Source organism: Oncorhynchus mykiss, chromosome 3 (assembly GCF_057628025.1).
Source record: "Oncorhynchus mykiss isolate SJ-2025 chromosome 3, ASM5762802v1, whole genome shotgun sequence".
Classification (NCBI taxonomy): Eukaryota; Metazoa; Chordata; class Actinopteri; order Salmoniformes; family Salmonidae; genus Oncorhynchus; species Oncorhynchus mykiss.
Window position 1 is genome coordinate 17568660 of NC_143024.1, and position 16218 is coordinate 17584877.

The window sequence follows — 16218 nt, forward strand, 5'->3', positions numbered from 1 at the left end:
AAACGGTGGAGTTTGCTCTAGTTCGGTCGTCTTGCGATAAGAAACACAATCTGCCGCTGTCTGCCGGTGTCGTGCCGGTAGGTAAAAACAAGTGTACAGTTTGACTTCTAAATAATCTGATTTTCGCCGGTTGATGCCATGGTTAATTTAACCGATTTACGATGATAGCCTGCCTGCCCTACAGTAGGACATTCAGACTCATTTATGAAACCGATCGATATTGATTGCATGGATATTTGTGTTATAAAATGTCACGTCAATTTGAAGGAGTTTGCGGAATTAAATGATGATTCCAATTGAGATGTCATCTGTCATGCACTGAGCCCTGGTGGTAAGTAAACAACTCTAGAGAATAAAAGTCAAATAAATGGTCAAATAAATTACATCCTGGCAAGTCTTTCTGCTAAATCCCACACATTGCAAAAAGCAGGTACTGGTCAGAAGGTTGTTGCATGCAGAATTAATATTCAACATTGCAGAATACAAAAGTTTTACTGAAATGCATAAACTGCTATTGAGTTACACTAGAGTTTATATTTTCCATATTATCATAATGCATGATATAAAAAATGCATATTGAAAACACATAGTCGATGGCCATGGTATAAGTAGTGGGCTGAGAGCTAGGCTTTATATCCTATGGTGTTGCTGACATGTGGTGGTGATTTCATCATCATAACTATGATATCTCTTTGTTTATTGCCTGTTTGGTTGACATCTCCCTCTCTCTCTCTCTCCTTCTCTCTCTCTCTGTCTCTCTCAATTCAATTTCAATTCAATTTAAGGGCTTTAGCTTTGGCATGGGACCAATATGCTTACATTACCAAAGCAAGTGAAATAGATAATAAACAAAAGTGAAATAAACAATACAAAATAACAGTAAACATTACACTTACACAAAAGTTCCAAAAGAATGAAGACATTTCAAATGTCATATAATGTAATATACAGTGTTGTAATGATGTGAAAATAGTTAAAGTATAAAAAGGAAAATAAATAAACAGAAATACAGGTTGTATTTACAATTATGTTTGTTCTTCACTGGTTGCCCTTTTCTTGTGGCAACAGGTCACAAGTCTTGCTGCTGTGATTGCACACTGTGGTATTTCACCCAATAGATATAGGAGTTTATCAAAATTGGATTTGTTTTTGAATTCTTTGTGGGTCTGTGTAATCTGAGGGAAATATGTGTCTCTAATATCTCTCTCTCTCCCTCACTCACTCACTCTTTCGGGGTTGCTTTTTGATTTCTGATGTGGGGTAAGAGTGCAGTGAGGATGTTGTCATGGAGTCTGTAATCCAATCAGAGAAGAGGGGAGCGTAATCCATGATAATCCCACATCCAAAGAGACAGAGAGGGAAAGGGATGAGGGAGAAAACATGTTTGTAGATACACCATGTTCCTGTTTGAAAGGAACTGCCTTTAATGTGTTTGTTGCTTCATCAGGACCCCCTGTAGAACATAATGATTCATCCCAAGGGATGTATCCCACCAAAATGTCTGAATAAAACAAATAGATAAATCAGAATTACTTACAGTAGGCCTAGTCTTCCTTTCATCACTTGCTCTTAGCGTGTGTGTGTGTGTGTGTGTGTGTGTGTGTGTGTGTAACTCTGTCTGTCTGCGGTCTCGTCCAGCAGCTGGCTGCCTGGGCAGAGGATCCCTGTTGCTAGGGAGACTTCACCACAGAGACATGGCACTTGAGAGAGCAAATAGAGGAGGGGCCAGAAGAAACCCTCACCTAGGGTAAACTACAGAGACAGGAGAGAGAAGAAGAGGTGGAGAGAGGAGAGGTCCAAAGAGGAAGAAAGGACTGAGGGAAGAGAAGGAGAGTCTGTCAGTCTCAGGTAAGGGTCAGTGTATTCTGTAAAATAGAATGCCAGTAGAATGGAGAGTCATAGGGGCTCAAAAACAGAGAAAACCAGGAACATTGAGGAGGAAGTTAACACTGCTGTATGCTGCTGTATGGGTGTCTGGCTGTTTTTGCTCTGCATGGATCTGTGTGTCTGTGTGTGCCGTAGGATGGGTTATGACCTAGAGAGGTTTGTGGGGTACGTGAACGAGGGGCTTCTGTGCTGTGTGTGTCGGGATGTGTTGGAGCGCCCCCTCCAGGCCCCTTGTGAACATGCCTACTGCGACGCCTGCATCAGCTCCTGGCTCATACACCACCACTCCTGCCCTGAGGACAGACTTCCACTGGACATCAGCACTCTGAGACCACTGCACAGGTACACACGCTCACACAGAAACACTCACACAGAAACACCCACGCAGACACATACACACAGAAACACCCATGCAGACACATACACACAGAAACACCCACGCAGACACATACACACAGAAACACCCATGCAGACACACTCACACAGAAACACCCATGCAGACACATACACACAGAAACACCCATGCAGACACACTCACACAGAAACACCCATGCAGACACATACACACAGAAACATACACACACTATAATATGGTTATTCCAACAACCACTGTCTGGTCTGGTCTGTGTTAGGTACATGCGTAATGACCTGTCCAGGCTCCAGATCCGTTGTGTTTACTCTGGCCACGGTTGTGATGCCGTCTGCTGCCTGGAGACACTTCACATACACGAGGACGAGTGTCCATTCACCTTCATATCCTGTTCCTCGACAGGTACTACAGCTCTATGTGTATTACAGTCAGGGGAGGCTGCTGAGGGGAGGACGGCTCATAATAATGCCTGGAATGGATTCAATGGAATGGTAACAAACATGTGGTTTCCTTGTGGTTGATACCATTTCATTGACTCCATTCCATCCTCCTCTCAGCAGCCTCCACTGATTACAGTGTATGACAATACAGAGTGTGTGTAAGTGTATTAGAGAAATGTATAGTATACTACATGGAAGTGTGTTGAGTTTAGACGGAGCAGAAATGATATACCACCTGTGTGAGGGGAGCAGGTGGTAGACCAGTCGTCATGGTGACATCATACAGAGCCCAGCTGGGATGAACAATGTCCTTAGCTCCAGGTAGCAGTTGCTCTTAGGTACAGATCTAGGATCATCTTACCTTAACCAAATCCCAACCTTTACGATTATGGGTGAAATGCAAATAAAAGACCCTAGATCTGTATTGAAACATCCAACTACTCAGGGAGGGATCCCACCTACATGTTTAATGAGAAACATCCCCCAGACGATGAGCGCCAATGCAACAGATGGATTGGGGGGGGTTGGTATTAGGTGAACTCTCACGTGTCTGTGACCTGTTGTTGGCAGGTGGAGACTACATATGTTACCAGTGCGGTAGGTATCAGGGTGTTGGCGTTTGTGTGGTATTGGATTGGATTTCATTCATTTGCATGATTAAAAACATAAGTTCTCATCCTTCAATCTTCATTTGACCTTTTGCTACTGCCTCTCTGAGTGGGGGAGTGCTTGAGTGCCATGCAATGCAGTGGAATGGGGTAGAGGAAGGTGGAGTGGGGTAGAGGAAGGCGGAGTGAGGTAGAGGAAGGCGGAGTGAGGTAGAGGAAGGTGGAGTGGAGTGGGGTAGAGGAAGGCGGAGTGAGGTAGAGGAAGGCGGAGTGAGGTAGAGGAAGGCGGAGTGAGGTAGAGGAAGGCAGAGGAAGGTGGAGTGGGGTAGAGGAAGGTGGAGTGAGGTAGAGGAAGGTGGAGAGGGGTAGAGGAAGGTGGAGTGAGGTAGAGGAAGGCGGAGTGAGGTAGAGGAAGGCGGAGTGGGGTAGAGGAAGGCAGAGCGAGGTAGAGGAAGGTAAGCGGGGTAGAGGAAGGCAGAGTGGGGTAGAGGAAGGCGGAGTGAGGTAGAGGAAGGCGGAGTGAGGTAGAGGAAGGCGGAGTGAGGTAGAGGAAGGCCGAGTGAGGTAGAGGAAGGCCGAGTGGGGTAGAGGAAGGCGGAGTGAGGTAGAGGAAGGCAGAGGGAGGTGGAGTGGGGTAGAGGAAGGCAGAGGGAGGTGGAGTGGGGTAGAGGAAGGTAAGCGGGGTAGAGGAAGGCGGAGTGGGGTAGAGGAAGGCGGAGTGGGGTAGAGGAAGGCGGAGTGAGGTAGAGGAAGGCGGAGTGGGGTAGAGGAAGGCGGAGCGAGGTAGAGGAAGGTAAGCGGGGTAGAGGAAGGCGGAGTGAGGTAGAGGAAGGTAGAGGAAGGCGGAGTGGGGTAGAGGAAGGCAGACTGAGGTAGAGGAAGGCAGAGGGAGGTAGAGGAAGGCGGAGGGAGGTAGAGGAAGGCGGAGTGAGGTAGAGGAAGGCAGAGGGAGGTGGAGTGGGGTAGAGGAAGGCAGAGGGAGGTGGAGTGGGGTAGAGGAAGGTAAGCGGGGTAGAGGAAGGCGGAGTGGGGTAGAGGAAGGCGGAGTGGGGTAGAGGAAGGCGGAGTGAGGTAGAGGAAGGCGGAGTGGGGTAGAGGAAGGCGGAGCGAGGTAGAGGAAGGTAAGCGGGGTAGAGGAAGGCGGAGTGGGGTAGAGGAAGGTGGAGTGAGGTAGAGGAAGGCAAAGGGAGGTAGAGGAAGGCAGAGGGAGGTAGAGGAAGGCGGAGTGGGGTAGAGGAAGGCGGAGTGGGGTAGAGGAAGGCAGAGGGAGGTGGAGTGGGGTAGAGGAAGGTAAGCGGGGTAGAGGAAGGCGGAGTGGGGTAGAGGAAGGCGGAGTGGGGTAGAGGAAGGCGGAGTGGGGTAGAGGAAGGCGGAGCGAGGTAGAGGAAGGTAAGCGGGGTAGAGGAAGGCGGAGTGAGGTAGAGGAAGGCAGAGGGAGGTGGAGTGGGGTAGAGGAAGGTGGAGTGGGGTAGAGGAAGGCGGAGTGAGGTAGAGGAAGGTGGAGTGAGGTAGAGGAAGGCGGAACGAGGTAGAGGAAGGTAAGCGGGGTAGAGGAAGGCGGAGTGAGGTAGAGGAAGGTAAGCGGGGTAGAGGAAGGCGGAGTGAGGTAGAGGAAGGCAGAGGAAGGTAAGTGGGGTAGAGGAAGGCGGAGCGGGGTAGAGGAAGGTGGAGTGAGGTAGAAGAAGGCGGAGTGGGGTAGAGGAAGGTAAGTGGGGTAGAGGAAGGCGGAGCGGGGTAGAGGAAGGTGGAGCGGAAAAAGGCGGAGTGGGGTAGAGGAAGGCGGAGTGGGGTAGAGGAAGGCGGAGTGAGGTAGAGGAAGGCGGAGTGGGGTAGAGGAAGGCGGAGTGAGGTAGAGGAAGGCGGAGTGAGGTAGAGGAAGGCGGAGTGAGATAGAGGAAGGCGGAGTGAGGTAGAGGAAGGCGGAGTGAGGTAGAGGAAGGCGGAGTGAGGTAGAGGAAGGCGGAGTGAGGTAGAGGAAGGCGGAGTGGGGTAGAGGAAGGCAGAGTGGGGTAGAGGAAGGCGGAGTGGGGTAGAGGAAGGTGGAGTGGGGTAGAGGAAGGTGGAGTGAGGTAGAGGAAGGCGGAGGGAGGTGGAGTGGGGTAGAGGAAGGTAAGCGGGGTAGAGGAAGGCGGAGTGGGGTAGAGGAAGGCGGAGAGGGGTAGAGGAAGGCGGAGCGAGGTAGAGGAAGGCAGAGGGAGGTGGAGTGGGGTAGAGGAAGGTGTAGTGAGGTAGAGAAAGGTGTAGTGAGGTAGAGGAAGGCGGAGTGAGGTAGAGGAAGGCGGAGTGGGGTAGAGGAAGGCGGAGTGGGGTAGAGGAAGGCGGAGTGAGGTAGAGGAAGGCGGAGGGAGGTAGAGGAAGGCGGAGGGAGGTAGAGGAAGGCGGAGTGAGGTAGAGGAAGGCAGAGGGAGGTGGAGTGGGGTAGAGGAAGGTAAGCGGGTTAGAGGAAGGCGGAGTGGGGTAGAAGAAGGCGGAGTGGGGTAGAGGAAGGCGGAGCGAGGTAGAGGAAGGTAAGCGGGGTAGAGGAAGGCGGAGTGAGGTAGAGGAAGGTAGAGGGAGGTGGAGTGGGGTAGAGGAAGGTGGAGTGGGGTAGAAGAAGGCGGAGTGAGGTAGAGGAAGGCGGAGTGAGGTAGAGGAAGGCGGAGTAGGGTAGAGGAAGGCGGAGTAGGGTAGAGGAAGGCGGAGTGAGGTAGAGGAAGGCAGAGGGAGGTAGAGGAAGGCGGAGGGAGGTAGAGGAAGGCGGAGGGAGGTAGAGGAAGGCGGAGTGAGGTAGAGGAAGGCAGAGGAAGGTAAGTGGGGTAGAGGAAGGCGGAGCGGGGTAGAGGAAGGTGGAGTGAGGTAGAGGAAGGCGGAGCGAGGTAGAGGAAGGTAAGCGGGGTAGAGGAAGGCGGAGTGGGGTAGAGGAAGGCGGAGTGGGGTAGAGGAAGGTGGAGTGGGGTAGAGGAAGGCGGAGCGAGGTAGAGGAAGGTAAGCGGGGTAGAGGAAGGTGGAGTGGGGTATAGGAAGGCGGAGTGGGGTAGAGGAAGGCGGAGTGGGGTAGAGGAAGGCGGAGCGAGGTAGAGGAAGGTAAGCGGGGTAGAGGAAGGCGGAGTGAGGTAGAGGAAGGTAGAGGGAGGTGGAGTGGGGTAGAGGAAGGTGGAGTGAGGTAGAGGAAGGCGGAGTGGGGTAGAGGAAGGCGGAGTGGGGTAGAGGAAGGCGGAGTGAGGTAGAGGAAGGCGGAGTGAGGTAGAGGAATGCGGAGCGAGGTAGAGGAAGGTAAGCGGGGTAGAGGAAGGCAGAGTGAGGTAGAGGAAGGTAAGCGGGGTAGAGGAAGGCGGAGCGGGGTAGAGGAAGGCGGAGTGAGGTAGAGGAAGGCGGAGTGAGGTAGAGGAAGGCAGAGGAAGGTAAGTGGGGTAGAGGAAGGCGGAGCGGGGTAGAGGAAGGTGGAGTGAGGTAGAGGAAGGCGGAGCGAGGTAGAGGAAGGTAAGCGGGGTAGAGGAAGGCGGAGTGGGGTAGAGGAAGGCGGAGTGGGGTAGAGGAAGGCGGAGCGAGGTAGAGGAAGGTGGAGTGGGGTAGAGGAAGGTGGAGTGAGGTAGAGGAAGGTGGAGTGGGGTAGAGGAAGGCGGAGTGAGGTAGAGGAAGGCGGAGTGAGGTAGAGGAAGGCGGAGCGAGGTAGAGGAAGGCGGAGCGAGGTAGAGGAAGGTAAGCGGGGTAGAGGAAGGCAGAGTGAGGTAGAGGAAGGTAAGCGGGGTAGAGGAAGGCGGAGCGGGGTAGAGGAAGGCGGAGTGAGGTAGAGGAAGGTGGAATGAGGTAGAGGAAGGTGGAATGAGGTAGAGGAAGGCGGAGTGAGGTAGAGGAAGGCGGAGTGAGGTAGAGGAAGGCGGAGTGAGGTAGAGGAAGGCGGAGTGAGGTAGAGGAAGGTGGAGTGGGGTAGAGGAAGGTGGAGTGAGGTAGAGGAAGGTGGAGTGAGGTAGAGGAAGGCGGAGTGGGGTAGAGGAAGGTGGAGTGGGGTAGAGGAAGGCGGAGTGGGGTAGAGGAAGGCAGAGTGGGGTAGAGGAAGGTAAGTGGGGTAGAGGAAGGCGGAGTGGGGTAAAGGAAGGCGGAGTGGGGTAGAGGAAGGCGGAGTGAGGTAGAGGAAGGCGGAGTGAGGTAGAGGAAGGTAGAGGGAGGTGGAGTGGGGTAGAGGAAGGTGGAGTGAGGTAGAGGAAGGCGGAGTGAGGTAGAGGAAGGCGGAGTGAGGTAGAGGAAGGCGGAGTGAGGTAGAGGAAGGCGGAGTGAGGTAGAGGAAGGCGGAGTGAGGTAGAGGAAGGCGGAGCGAGGTAGAGGAAGGCGGAGTGAGGTAGAGGAAGGCGGAGTGAGGTAGAGGAAGGTGGAGTGGGGTAGAGGAAGGTGGAGTGAGGTAGAGGAAGGTGGAGTGAGGTAGAGGAAGGCGGAGTGGGGTAGAGGAAGGTGGAGTGGGGTAGAGGAAGGCGGAGTGAGGTAGAGGAAGGCAGAGTGGGGTAGAGGAAGGTAAGCGGGGTAGAGGAAGGCGGAGTGGGGTAGAGGAAGGTGGAATGAGGTAGAGGAAGGCGGAGTGAGGTAGAGGAAGGCGGAGTGAGGTAGAGGAAGGCGGAGTGAGGTAGAGGAAGGCGGAGTGAGGTAGAGGAAGGTGGAGTGGGGTAGAGGAAGGTGGAGTGAGGTAGAGGAAGGTGGAGTGAGGTAGAGGAAGGCGGAGTGGGGTAGAGGAAGGTGGAGTGGGGTAGAGGAAGGCGGAGTGGGGTAGAGGAAGGCAGAGTGGGGTAGAGGAAGGTAAGCGGGGTAGAGGAAGGCGGAGTGGGGTAAAGGAAGGCGGAGTGGGGTAGAGGAAGGCGGAGTGAGGTAGAGGAAGGCGGAGTGAGGTAGAGGAAGGTAGAGGGAGGTGGAGTGGGGTAGAGGAAGGTGGAGTGAGGTAGAGGAAGGTGGAGTGAGGTAGAGGAAGGCGGAGTGAGGTAGAGGAAGGCGGAGTGAGGTAGAGGAAGGCGGAGCGAGGTAGAGGAAGGTAAGCGGGGTAGAGGAAGGCGGAGTGAGGTAGAGGAAGGTAGAGGGGGGTAGAGGAAGGTGGAGTGAGGTAGAGGAAGGCGGAGTGAGGTAGAGGAAGGCGGAGTGAGGTAGAGGAAGGCGGAGTGAGGTAGAGGAAGAAGGAGTGGGGTAGAGGAAGGCGGAGTGAGGTAGTGGAAGGCAGAGGGAGGTAGAGGAAGGCAGAGGGAGGTAGAGGAAGGCGGAGTGAGGTAGAGGAAGGCAGAGGGAGGTAGAGGAAGGCGGAGGGAGGTAGAGGAAGGCGGAGTGGGGTAGAGGAAGGCAGAGGGAGGTGGAGTGGGGTAGAGGAAGGTAAGCGGGGTAGAGGAAGGCGGAGTGGGGTAGAGGAAGGCGGAGTGGGGTAGAGGAAGGCGGAGTGGGGTAGAGGAAGGCGGAGTGGGGTAGAGGAAGGCGGAGCGAGGTAGAGGAAGGTAAGCGGGGTAGAGGTAGGTGGAGTGAGGGAGAGGAAGGTAGAGGGAGGTGGAGTGGGTTAGAGGAAGGTGGAGTGAGGTAGAGGAAGGCGGAGTGGGGTAGAGGAAGGCGGAGTGAGGTAGAGGAAGGCGGAGTGAGGTAGAGGAAGGCGGAGTGAGGTAGAGGAAGGCGGAGCGAGGTAGAGGAAGGTAAGCGGGGTAGAGGAAGGCGGAGTGAGGTAGAGGAAGGTAAGCGGGGTAGAGGAAGGCGGAGTGAGGTAGAGGAAGGCAGAGGAAGGTAAGTGGGGTAGAGGAAGGCGGAGCGGGGTAGAGGAAGGTGGAGTGAGGTAGAGGAAGGCGGAGTGGGGTAGAGGAAGGTAAGTGGGGTAGAGGAAGGCGGAGCGGGGTAGAGGAAGGTGGAGCGGGGTAGAGGAAGGCGGAGCGGGGTAGAGGAAGGCGGAGTGGGGTAGAGGAAGGCGGAGTGGGGTAGAGGAAGACGGAGTGGGGTAGTGGAAGGCGGAGTGGGGTAGAGGAAGGCAGAGCGAGGTAGAGGAAGGTAAGCGGGGTAGAGGAAGGTGGAGTGAGGGAGAGGAAGGTAGAGGGAGGTGGAGTGGGGTAGAGGAAGGTGGAGTGAGGTAGAGGAAGGTGGAGTGGGGTAGAGGAAGGCGGAGTGAGGTAGAGGAAGGCGGAGTGAGGTGGAGTGGGGTAGAGGAAGGTAAGCGGGGTAGAGGAAGGCATAGTGGGGTAGAGGAAGGTAAGCGGGGTAGAGGAAGGTGGAGTGAGGGAGAGGAAGGTAGAGGGAGGTGGAGTGGGGTAGAGGAAGGTGGAGTGAGGTAGAGGAAGGTGGAGTGGGGTAGAGGAAGGCGGAGTGAGGTAGAGGAAGGCGGAGTGAGGTAGAGGAAGGCGGAGCGAGGTAGAGGAAGGTAAGTGGGGTAGAGGAAGGTGGAGTGAGGGAGAGGAAGGTAGAGGGAGGTGGAGTGGGGTAGAGGAAGGTGGAGTGAGGTAGAGGAAGGTGGAGTGGGGTAGAGGAAGGCGGAGTGAGGTAGAGGAAGGCGGAGCGAGGTAGAGGAAGGTAAGCGGGGTAGAGGAAGGCGGAGTGAGGTAGAGGAAGGTAAGCGGGGTAGAGGAAGGCGGAGTGAGGTAGAGGAAGGCAGAGGAAGGTAAGTGGGGTAGAGGAAGGTGGAGTGAGGTAGAGGAAGGCGGAGTGGGGTAGAGGAAGGTAAGTGGGGTAGAGGAAGGCGGAGCGGGGTAGAGGCAGGTGGAGCGGGGTAGAGGAAGGCGGAGCGGGGTAGAGGAAGGCGGAGCGGGGTAGAGGAAGGCGGAGTGGGGTAGAGGAAGGCGGAGTGGGGTAGTGGAAGGCGGAGTGAGGTAGAGGAAGGTTGAGTGAGGTAGAGGAAGGCGGAGTGAAGTAGAGGAAGGCGGAGTGAGGTAGAGGAAGGCGGAGTGAGATAGAGGAAGGCGGAGTGGGGTAGAGGAAGGCGGAGTGGGGTAGAGGAAGGCGGAGTGAGGTAGAGGAAGGCGGAGTGAGGTAGAGGAAGGCGGAGTGAGGTAGAGGAAGGTGGAGTGAGGTAGAGGAAGGCGGAGTGAGGTAGAGGAAGGTGGAGTGAGGTAGAGGAAGGCGGAGTGAGGTAGAGGAAGGCGAAGTGGGGTAGAGGAAGGCGGAGTGGGGTAGAGGAAGGTGGAGTGAAGTAGAGGAAGGTGGAGTGGGGTAGAGGAAGGTGGAGCGGGGTAGAGGAAGGCGGAGCGGGGTAGAGGAAGGCGGAGTGGGGTAGAGGAAGGCGGAGTGGGGTAGAGGAAGACGGAGTGGGGTAGTGGAAGGCGGAGTGGGGTAGAGGAAGGCAGAGCGAGGTAGAGGAAGGTAAGCGGGGTAGAGGAAGGTGGAGTGAGGGAGAGGAAGGTAGAGGGAGGTGGAGTGGGGTAGAGGAAGGTGGAGTGAGGTAGAGGAAGGTGGAGTGGGGTAGAGGAAGGCGGAGTGAGGTAGAGGAAGGCGGAGTGAGGTGGAGTGGGGTAGAGGAAGGTAAGCGGGGTAGAGGAAGGCATAGTGGGGTAGAGGAAGGCGGAGCGAGGTAGAGGAAGGTAAGCGGGGTAGAGGAAGGTGGAGTGAGGGAGAGGAAGGTAGAGGGAGGTGGAGTGGGGTAGAGGAAGGTGGAGTGAGGTAGAGGAAGGTGGAGTGGGGTAGAGGAAGGCGGAGTGAGGTAGAGGAAGGCGGAGTGAGGTAGAGGAAGGCGGAGCGAGGTAGAGGAAGGTAAGTGGGGTAGAGGAAGGTGGAGTGAGGGAGAGGAAGGTAGAGGGAGGTGGAGTGGGGTAGAGGAAGGTGGAGTGAGGTAGAGGAAGGTGGAGTGGGGTAGAGGAAGGCGGAGTGAGGTAGAGGAAGGCGGAGTGAGGTAGAGGAAGGCGGAGCGAGGTAGAGGAAGGTAAGCGGGGTAGAGGAAGGCGGAGTGAGGTAGAGGAAGGTAAGCGGGGTAGAGGAAGGCGGAGTGAGGTAGAGGAAGGCAGAGGAAGGTAAGTGGGGTAGAGGAAGGTGGAGTGAGGTAGAGGAAGGCGGAGTGGGGTAGAGGAAGGTAAGTGGGGTAGAGGAAGGCGGAGCGGGGTAGAGGCAGGTGGAGCGGGGTAGAGGAAGGCGGAGCGGGGTAGAGGAAGGCGGAGCGGGGTAGAGGAAGGCGGAGTGGGGTAGAGGAAGGCGGAGTGGGGTAGTGGAAGGCGGAGTGAGGTAGAGGAAGGTTGAGTGAGGTAGAGGAAGGCGGAGTGAAGTAGAGGAAGGCGGAGTGAGGTAGAGGAAGGCGGAGTGAGATAGAGGAAGGCGGAGTGGGGTAGAGGAAGGCGGAGTGGGGTAGAGGAAGGCGGAGTGAGGTAGAGGAAGGCGGAGTGAGGTAGAGGAAGGCGGAGTGAGGTAGAGGAAGGTGGAGTGAGGTAGAGGAAGGCGGAGTGAGGTAGAGGAAGGTGGAGTGAGGTAGAGGAAGGCGGAGTGAGGTAGAGGAAGGCGAAGTGGGGTAGAGGAAGGCGGAGTGGGGTAGAGGAAGGTGGAGTGAAGTAGAGGAAGGTGGAGTGGGGTAGAGGAAGGCGGAGTGGGGTAGAGGAAGGCGGAGTGGGGTAGAGGAAGGCGGAGTGAGGTAGAAGGCGGCGGAGTGGGGTAGAGGAAGGTGGAGTGAGGTAGAGGAAGGCGGAGTGGGGTAGAGGAAGGCAGAGGGAGGTGGAGTGGGGTAGAGGAAGGTAAGCGGGGTAGAGGAAGGCGGAGTGGGGTAGAGGAAGGCGGAGTGAAGTAGAGGAAGGCGGAGTGAGGTAGAGGAAGGCGGAGTGAGGTAGAGGAAGGCGGAGTGAGGTAGAGGAAGGCGGAGTGAGGTAGAGGAAGGCGGAGTGAGGTAGAGGAAGGCGGAGTGAGGTAGAGGAAGGTGGAGTGGGGTAGAGGAAGGTGGAGTGAGGTAGAGGAAGGCGGAGTGAGGTAGAGGAAGGCGGAGTGGGGTAGAGGAAGGCGGAGTGGGGTAGAGGAAGGCGGAGTGGGGTAGAGGAAGGCGGAGTGGGGTAGAGGAAGGCGGAGTGGGGTAGAGGAAGGCGGAGTGGGGTAGAGGAAGGCGGAGCGGGGTAGAGGAAGGCAGAGGGAGGTGGAGTGGGGTAGAGGAAGGTGGAGTGAGGTAGAGTAAGGTGGAGTGGGGTAGAGGAAGGCAGAGGGAGGTGGAGTGGGGTAGAGGAAGGTAAGCGGGGTAGAGGAAGGCGGAGTGGGGTAGAGGAAGGCGGAGTGGGGTAGAGGAAGGCGGAGTGGGGTAGAGGAAGGCGGAGCGAGGTAGAGGAAGGCGGAGCGAGGTAGAGGAAGGTAAGCGGGGTAGAGGAAGGCGGAGTGGGGTAGAGGAAGGCGGAGTGGGGTAGAGGAAGGCGGAGTGGGGTAGAGGAAGGCGGAGTGGGGTAGAAGAAGGCGGAGTGGGGTAGAGGAAGGCGGAGTGGGGTAGAGGAAGGCGGAGTGGGGTAGAGGAAGGCGGAGTGGGGTAGAAGAAGGCGGAGTGGGGTAGAGGAAGGCGAAGTGGGGTAGAGGAAGGCGGAGTGGGGTAGAGGAAGGCGGAGTGGAGTAGAGGAAGGCGGAGTGACGTAGAGGAAGGCGGAGTGACGTAGAGGAAGGCGGAGTGACGTAGAGGAAGGCGGAGTGGGGTAGAGGAAGGCGGAGTGGGGTAGAGGAAGGCGGAGTGGGGTAGAGGAAGGCGGAGTGGGGTAGAGGAAGGTGGAGATAGGTAGATGAAGGTGGAGTGGGGTAGAGGAAGGTAAGCGGGGTAGAGGAAGGCGGAGTGGGGTAGAGGAAGGTAAGCGGGGTAGAGGAAGGCGGAGTGGGGTAGAGGAAGGCGGAGTGGGGTAGAGGAAGGCGGAGTGAGGTAGAAGGCGGCGGAGTGAGGTAGAGGAAGGTAAGCAGGGTAGAGGAAGGCGGAGTGGGGTAGAGGAAGGCGGAGTGAGGTAGAAGGCGGCGGAGTGAGGTAGAGGAAGGTGGAGTGAGGTAGAGGAAGGCGGAGCGGGGTAGAGGAAATTGGAGTGAGGAAGGCGGAGCGTGGTAGAGGAAGGTGGAGTGAGGTAGAGGATAGAGGGGTTGGGGGTGAGAAAGACAGTGAGACTTTCAGTAGGTCTCAAGTGTTGCTCTCTAACTTAGTCTTTCTGTTACTTTCTGTATCCCTCTCCTTAACTCCTCTTTCCACCTCCACAGGTTGTTCGGTGCAGGTGGAGAGGAGGGGTCTAGAGTCTCACCTGTTAGAGTGTGAGTTCCGCAGCAGGGCGTGTCCTAGCGGCTGTGGCCACACTCCCCTCTCTGTAGACCAATCACAGCACAACTCTGTTGCGGAGCTACGAACAGAATTGGAGCTGCTCAGGTTTGTGTGTTTGAGGTGATGGATTGAGATACAGTGCCTTGCGAAAGTATTCGGCCCCCTTGAACTTTGCGACCTTTTGCCACATTTCAGGCTTCAAACATAAAGATATAAAACTGTATTTTTTTGTGAAGAATCAACAACAAGTGGGACACAATCATGAAGTGGAACGACATTTATTGGATATTTCAAACTTTTTTAACAAATCAAAAACTGAAAAATTGGGCGTGCAAAATTATTCAGCCCCTTTACTTTCAGTGCAGCAAACTCTCTCCAGAAGTTCAGTGAGGATCTCTGAATGATCCAATGTTGACCTAAATGACTAATGATGATAAATACAATCCACCTGTGTGTAATCAAGTCTCCGTATAAATGCACCTGCACTGTGATAGTCTCAGAGGTCCGTTAAAAGCGCAGAGAGCATCATGAAGAACAAGGAACACACCAGGCAGGTCCGAGATACTGTTGTGAAGAAGTTTAAAGCCGGATTTGGATACAAAAATATTTCCCAAGCTTGAAACATCCCAAGGAGCACTGTGCAAGCGATAATATTGAAATGGAAGGAGTATCAGACCACTGCAAATCTACCAAGACCTGGCCGTCCCTCTAAACTTTCAGCTCATACAAGGAGAAGACTGATCAGAGATGCAGCCAAGAGGCCCATGATCACTCTGGATGAACTGCAGAGATCTACAGCTGAGGTGGGAGACTCTGTCCATAGGACAACAATCAGTCGTATATTGCACAAATCTGGCCTTTATGGAAGAGTGGCAAGAAATCCATTTCTTAAAGATATCCATAAAAAGTGTTGTTTAAAGTTTGCCACAAGCCACCTGGGAGACACACCAAACATGTGGAAGAAGGTGCTCTGGTCAGATGAAACTAAAATTGAACTTTTTGGCAACAATGCAAAACGTTATGTTTGGCGTAAAAGCAACACAGCTGAACACACCATCCCCACTGTCAAACATGGTGTTGGCAGCATCATGGTTTGGGCCTGCTTTTCTTCAGCAGGGACAGGGAAGATGGTTAAAATTGATGGGAAGATGGATGGAGCCAAATACAGGAGCATTCTGGAAGAAAACCTGATGGAGTCTGCAAAAGACCTGAGACTGGGACGGAGATTTGTCTTCCAACAAGACAATGATCCAAAACATAAAGCAAAATCTACAATGGAATGGTTCAAAAATAAACATATCCAGGTGTTAGAATGGCCAAGTCAAAGTCCAGACCTGAATCCAATCGAGAATCTGTGGAAAGAACTGAAAACTGCTGTTCACAAATGCTCTCCATCCAACCTCACTGAGCTCGAGCTGTTTTGCAAGGAGGAATGGGAAAAAATGTCAGTCTCTCGATGTGCAAAACTGATAGAGACATACCCCAAGCGACTTACAGCTGTAATCGCAGCAAAAGGTGGCGCTACAAAGTATTAACTTAAGGGGGCTGAATAATTTTGCACGCCCTGTTTTTCAGTTTTTGATTTGTTAAAAAAGTTTGAAATATCCAATAAATGTCGTTCCACTTCATGATTGTGACCCACTTGTTGTTGATTCTTCACAAAACAATACAGTTTTATATCTTTGTTTGAAGCCTGAAATGTGGCAAAAGGTCGCAAAGTTCAAGGGGGCCGAATACTTTCGCAAGGCAGTGTATATTAGGATGTTATATCTGTGTCGTTCCTAACAAATCCTTGACAAAGCTGTGCCAATATTTACAATATTCTAGAACCTCAAGGGCGACGTCATTGCTTTTCTACAATGGATATTGTGATTTATTGTGACGTGTGTGTTGCAGGGCAGAGATGTTGGGTAAGGTGGAGGATGTGAGGCGTGAGATGGAGTCGAGGCTGGACTCTCAGAGGAGACACATGGTGCAGAAAGAGTCTCTGCTGAAGAGCGAGGTGGAGGACCTCAAGGTGACACACACATATGTACTACCTATAGGAATGTGTGTGTTTGTGTGTGTGTTATGACACATCCCTGTGTGTGTGTGTGTGTGTGTGTGTAGGGCCAGGTGTCGAGGGTGGTGTGTGATGTGCGGGCTCTCTTGGGGGAAGAGCGCCTGCGGAGACAGGAGCTGGCAGAAGCGGATCTAGAGAAGAGGGAGCTACTGGAGATACTCCGGAGCCTGCAGCCATGCAGGGGACAGCGGAATAGAGACGAGACAATCAGAGGACTGCATCAAGAAGACGGGACAATTAGGAGCCAGCATCAAGTGGAACACCCAACCAGGGGCCTGCTGAGGGCGGGGCCAACACAGGCTTCAACCCAATCACTACCCTCGGCTTTGCCCACTCCAGCCTTATACCCGCCTACCTCCCCACAGCCAGGGGAGGGGTCACGCAAGGCCCGCCCCCGCAGCCTTACCCTCGACTGCATCAAGAGCAGAGAGGTCACCGTCATCTGAGGGGCCATTCCTAATGTTACTGGGTTATGTTCAGTAGGCACAAATGAGAGAAAATGCTTTAACTTCCTCAATTCCTTCTTCATTTAACCGTCACAATTTTTTTAAATCTGGTGTTGCATCTCCTGAACCCACCCTTGATGATTGGCAGATACCTGTGACATTGCTTCAACTCAGAGAAAACCAGCCTTCTGAGATCCTAAATAAAGTCTGCTGAAACACCTCTGATCTCTGTTCCTCTTAAGGTACAAT

At 54.3% G+C, this 16218-nt stretch overlaps 1 protein-coding gene across 1 annotated transcript; it reads left to right on the top strand.

The window, feature by feature from the left end:
- Nucleotides 1–10: 10 nt before the first annotated feature.
- On the top strand, nt 11–16189 carry LOC110489435 (E3 ubiquitin-protein ligase NRDP1). The gene is made up of 7 exons (XM_036967042.2): nt 11–331; nt 1642–1848; nt 2023–2229; nt 2520–2659; nt 13404–13566; nt 15358–15478; nt 15571–16189. The coding sequence occupies exons 3-7, from the start codon at nt 2024–2026 to the stop codon at nt 15967–15969; spliced, it is 1029 nt and encodes a 342-aa protein (XP_036822937.2). The 5' UTR covers nt 11–331; nt 1642–1848; nt 2023; the 3' UTR covers nt 15970–16189.
- The last annotated feature ends 29 nt before the right edge of the window (nt 16190–16218 follow it).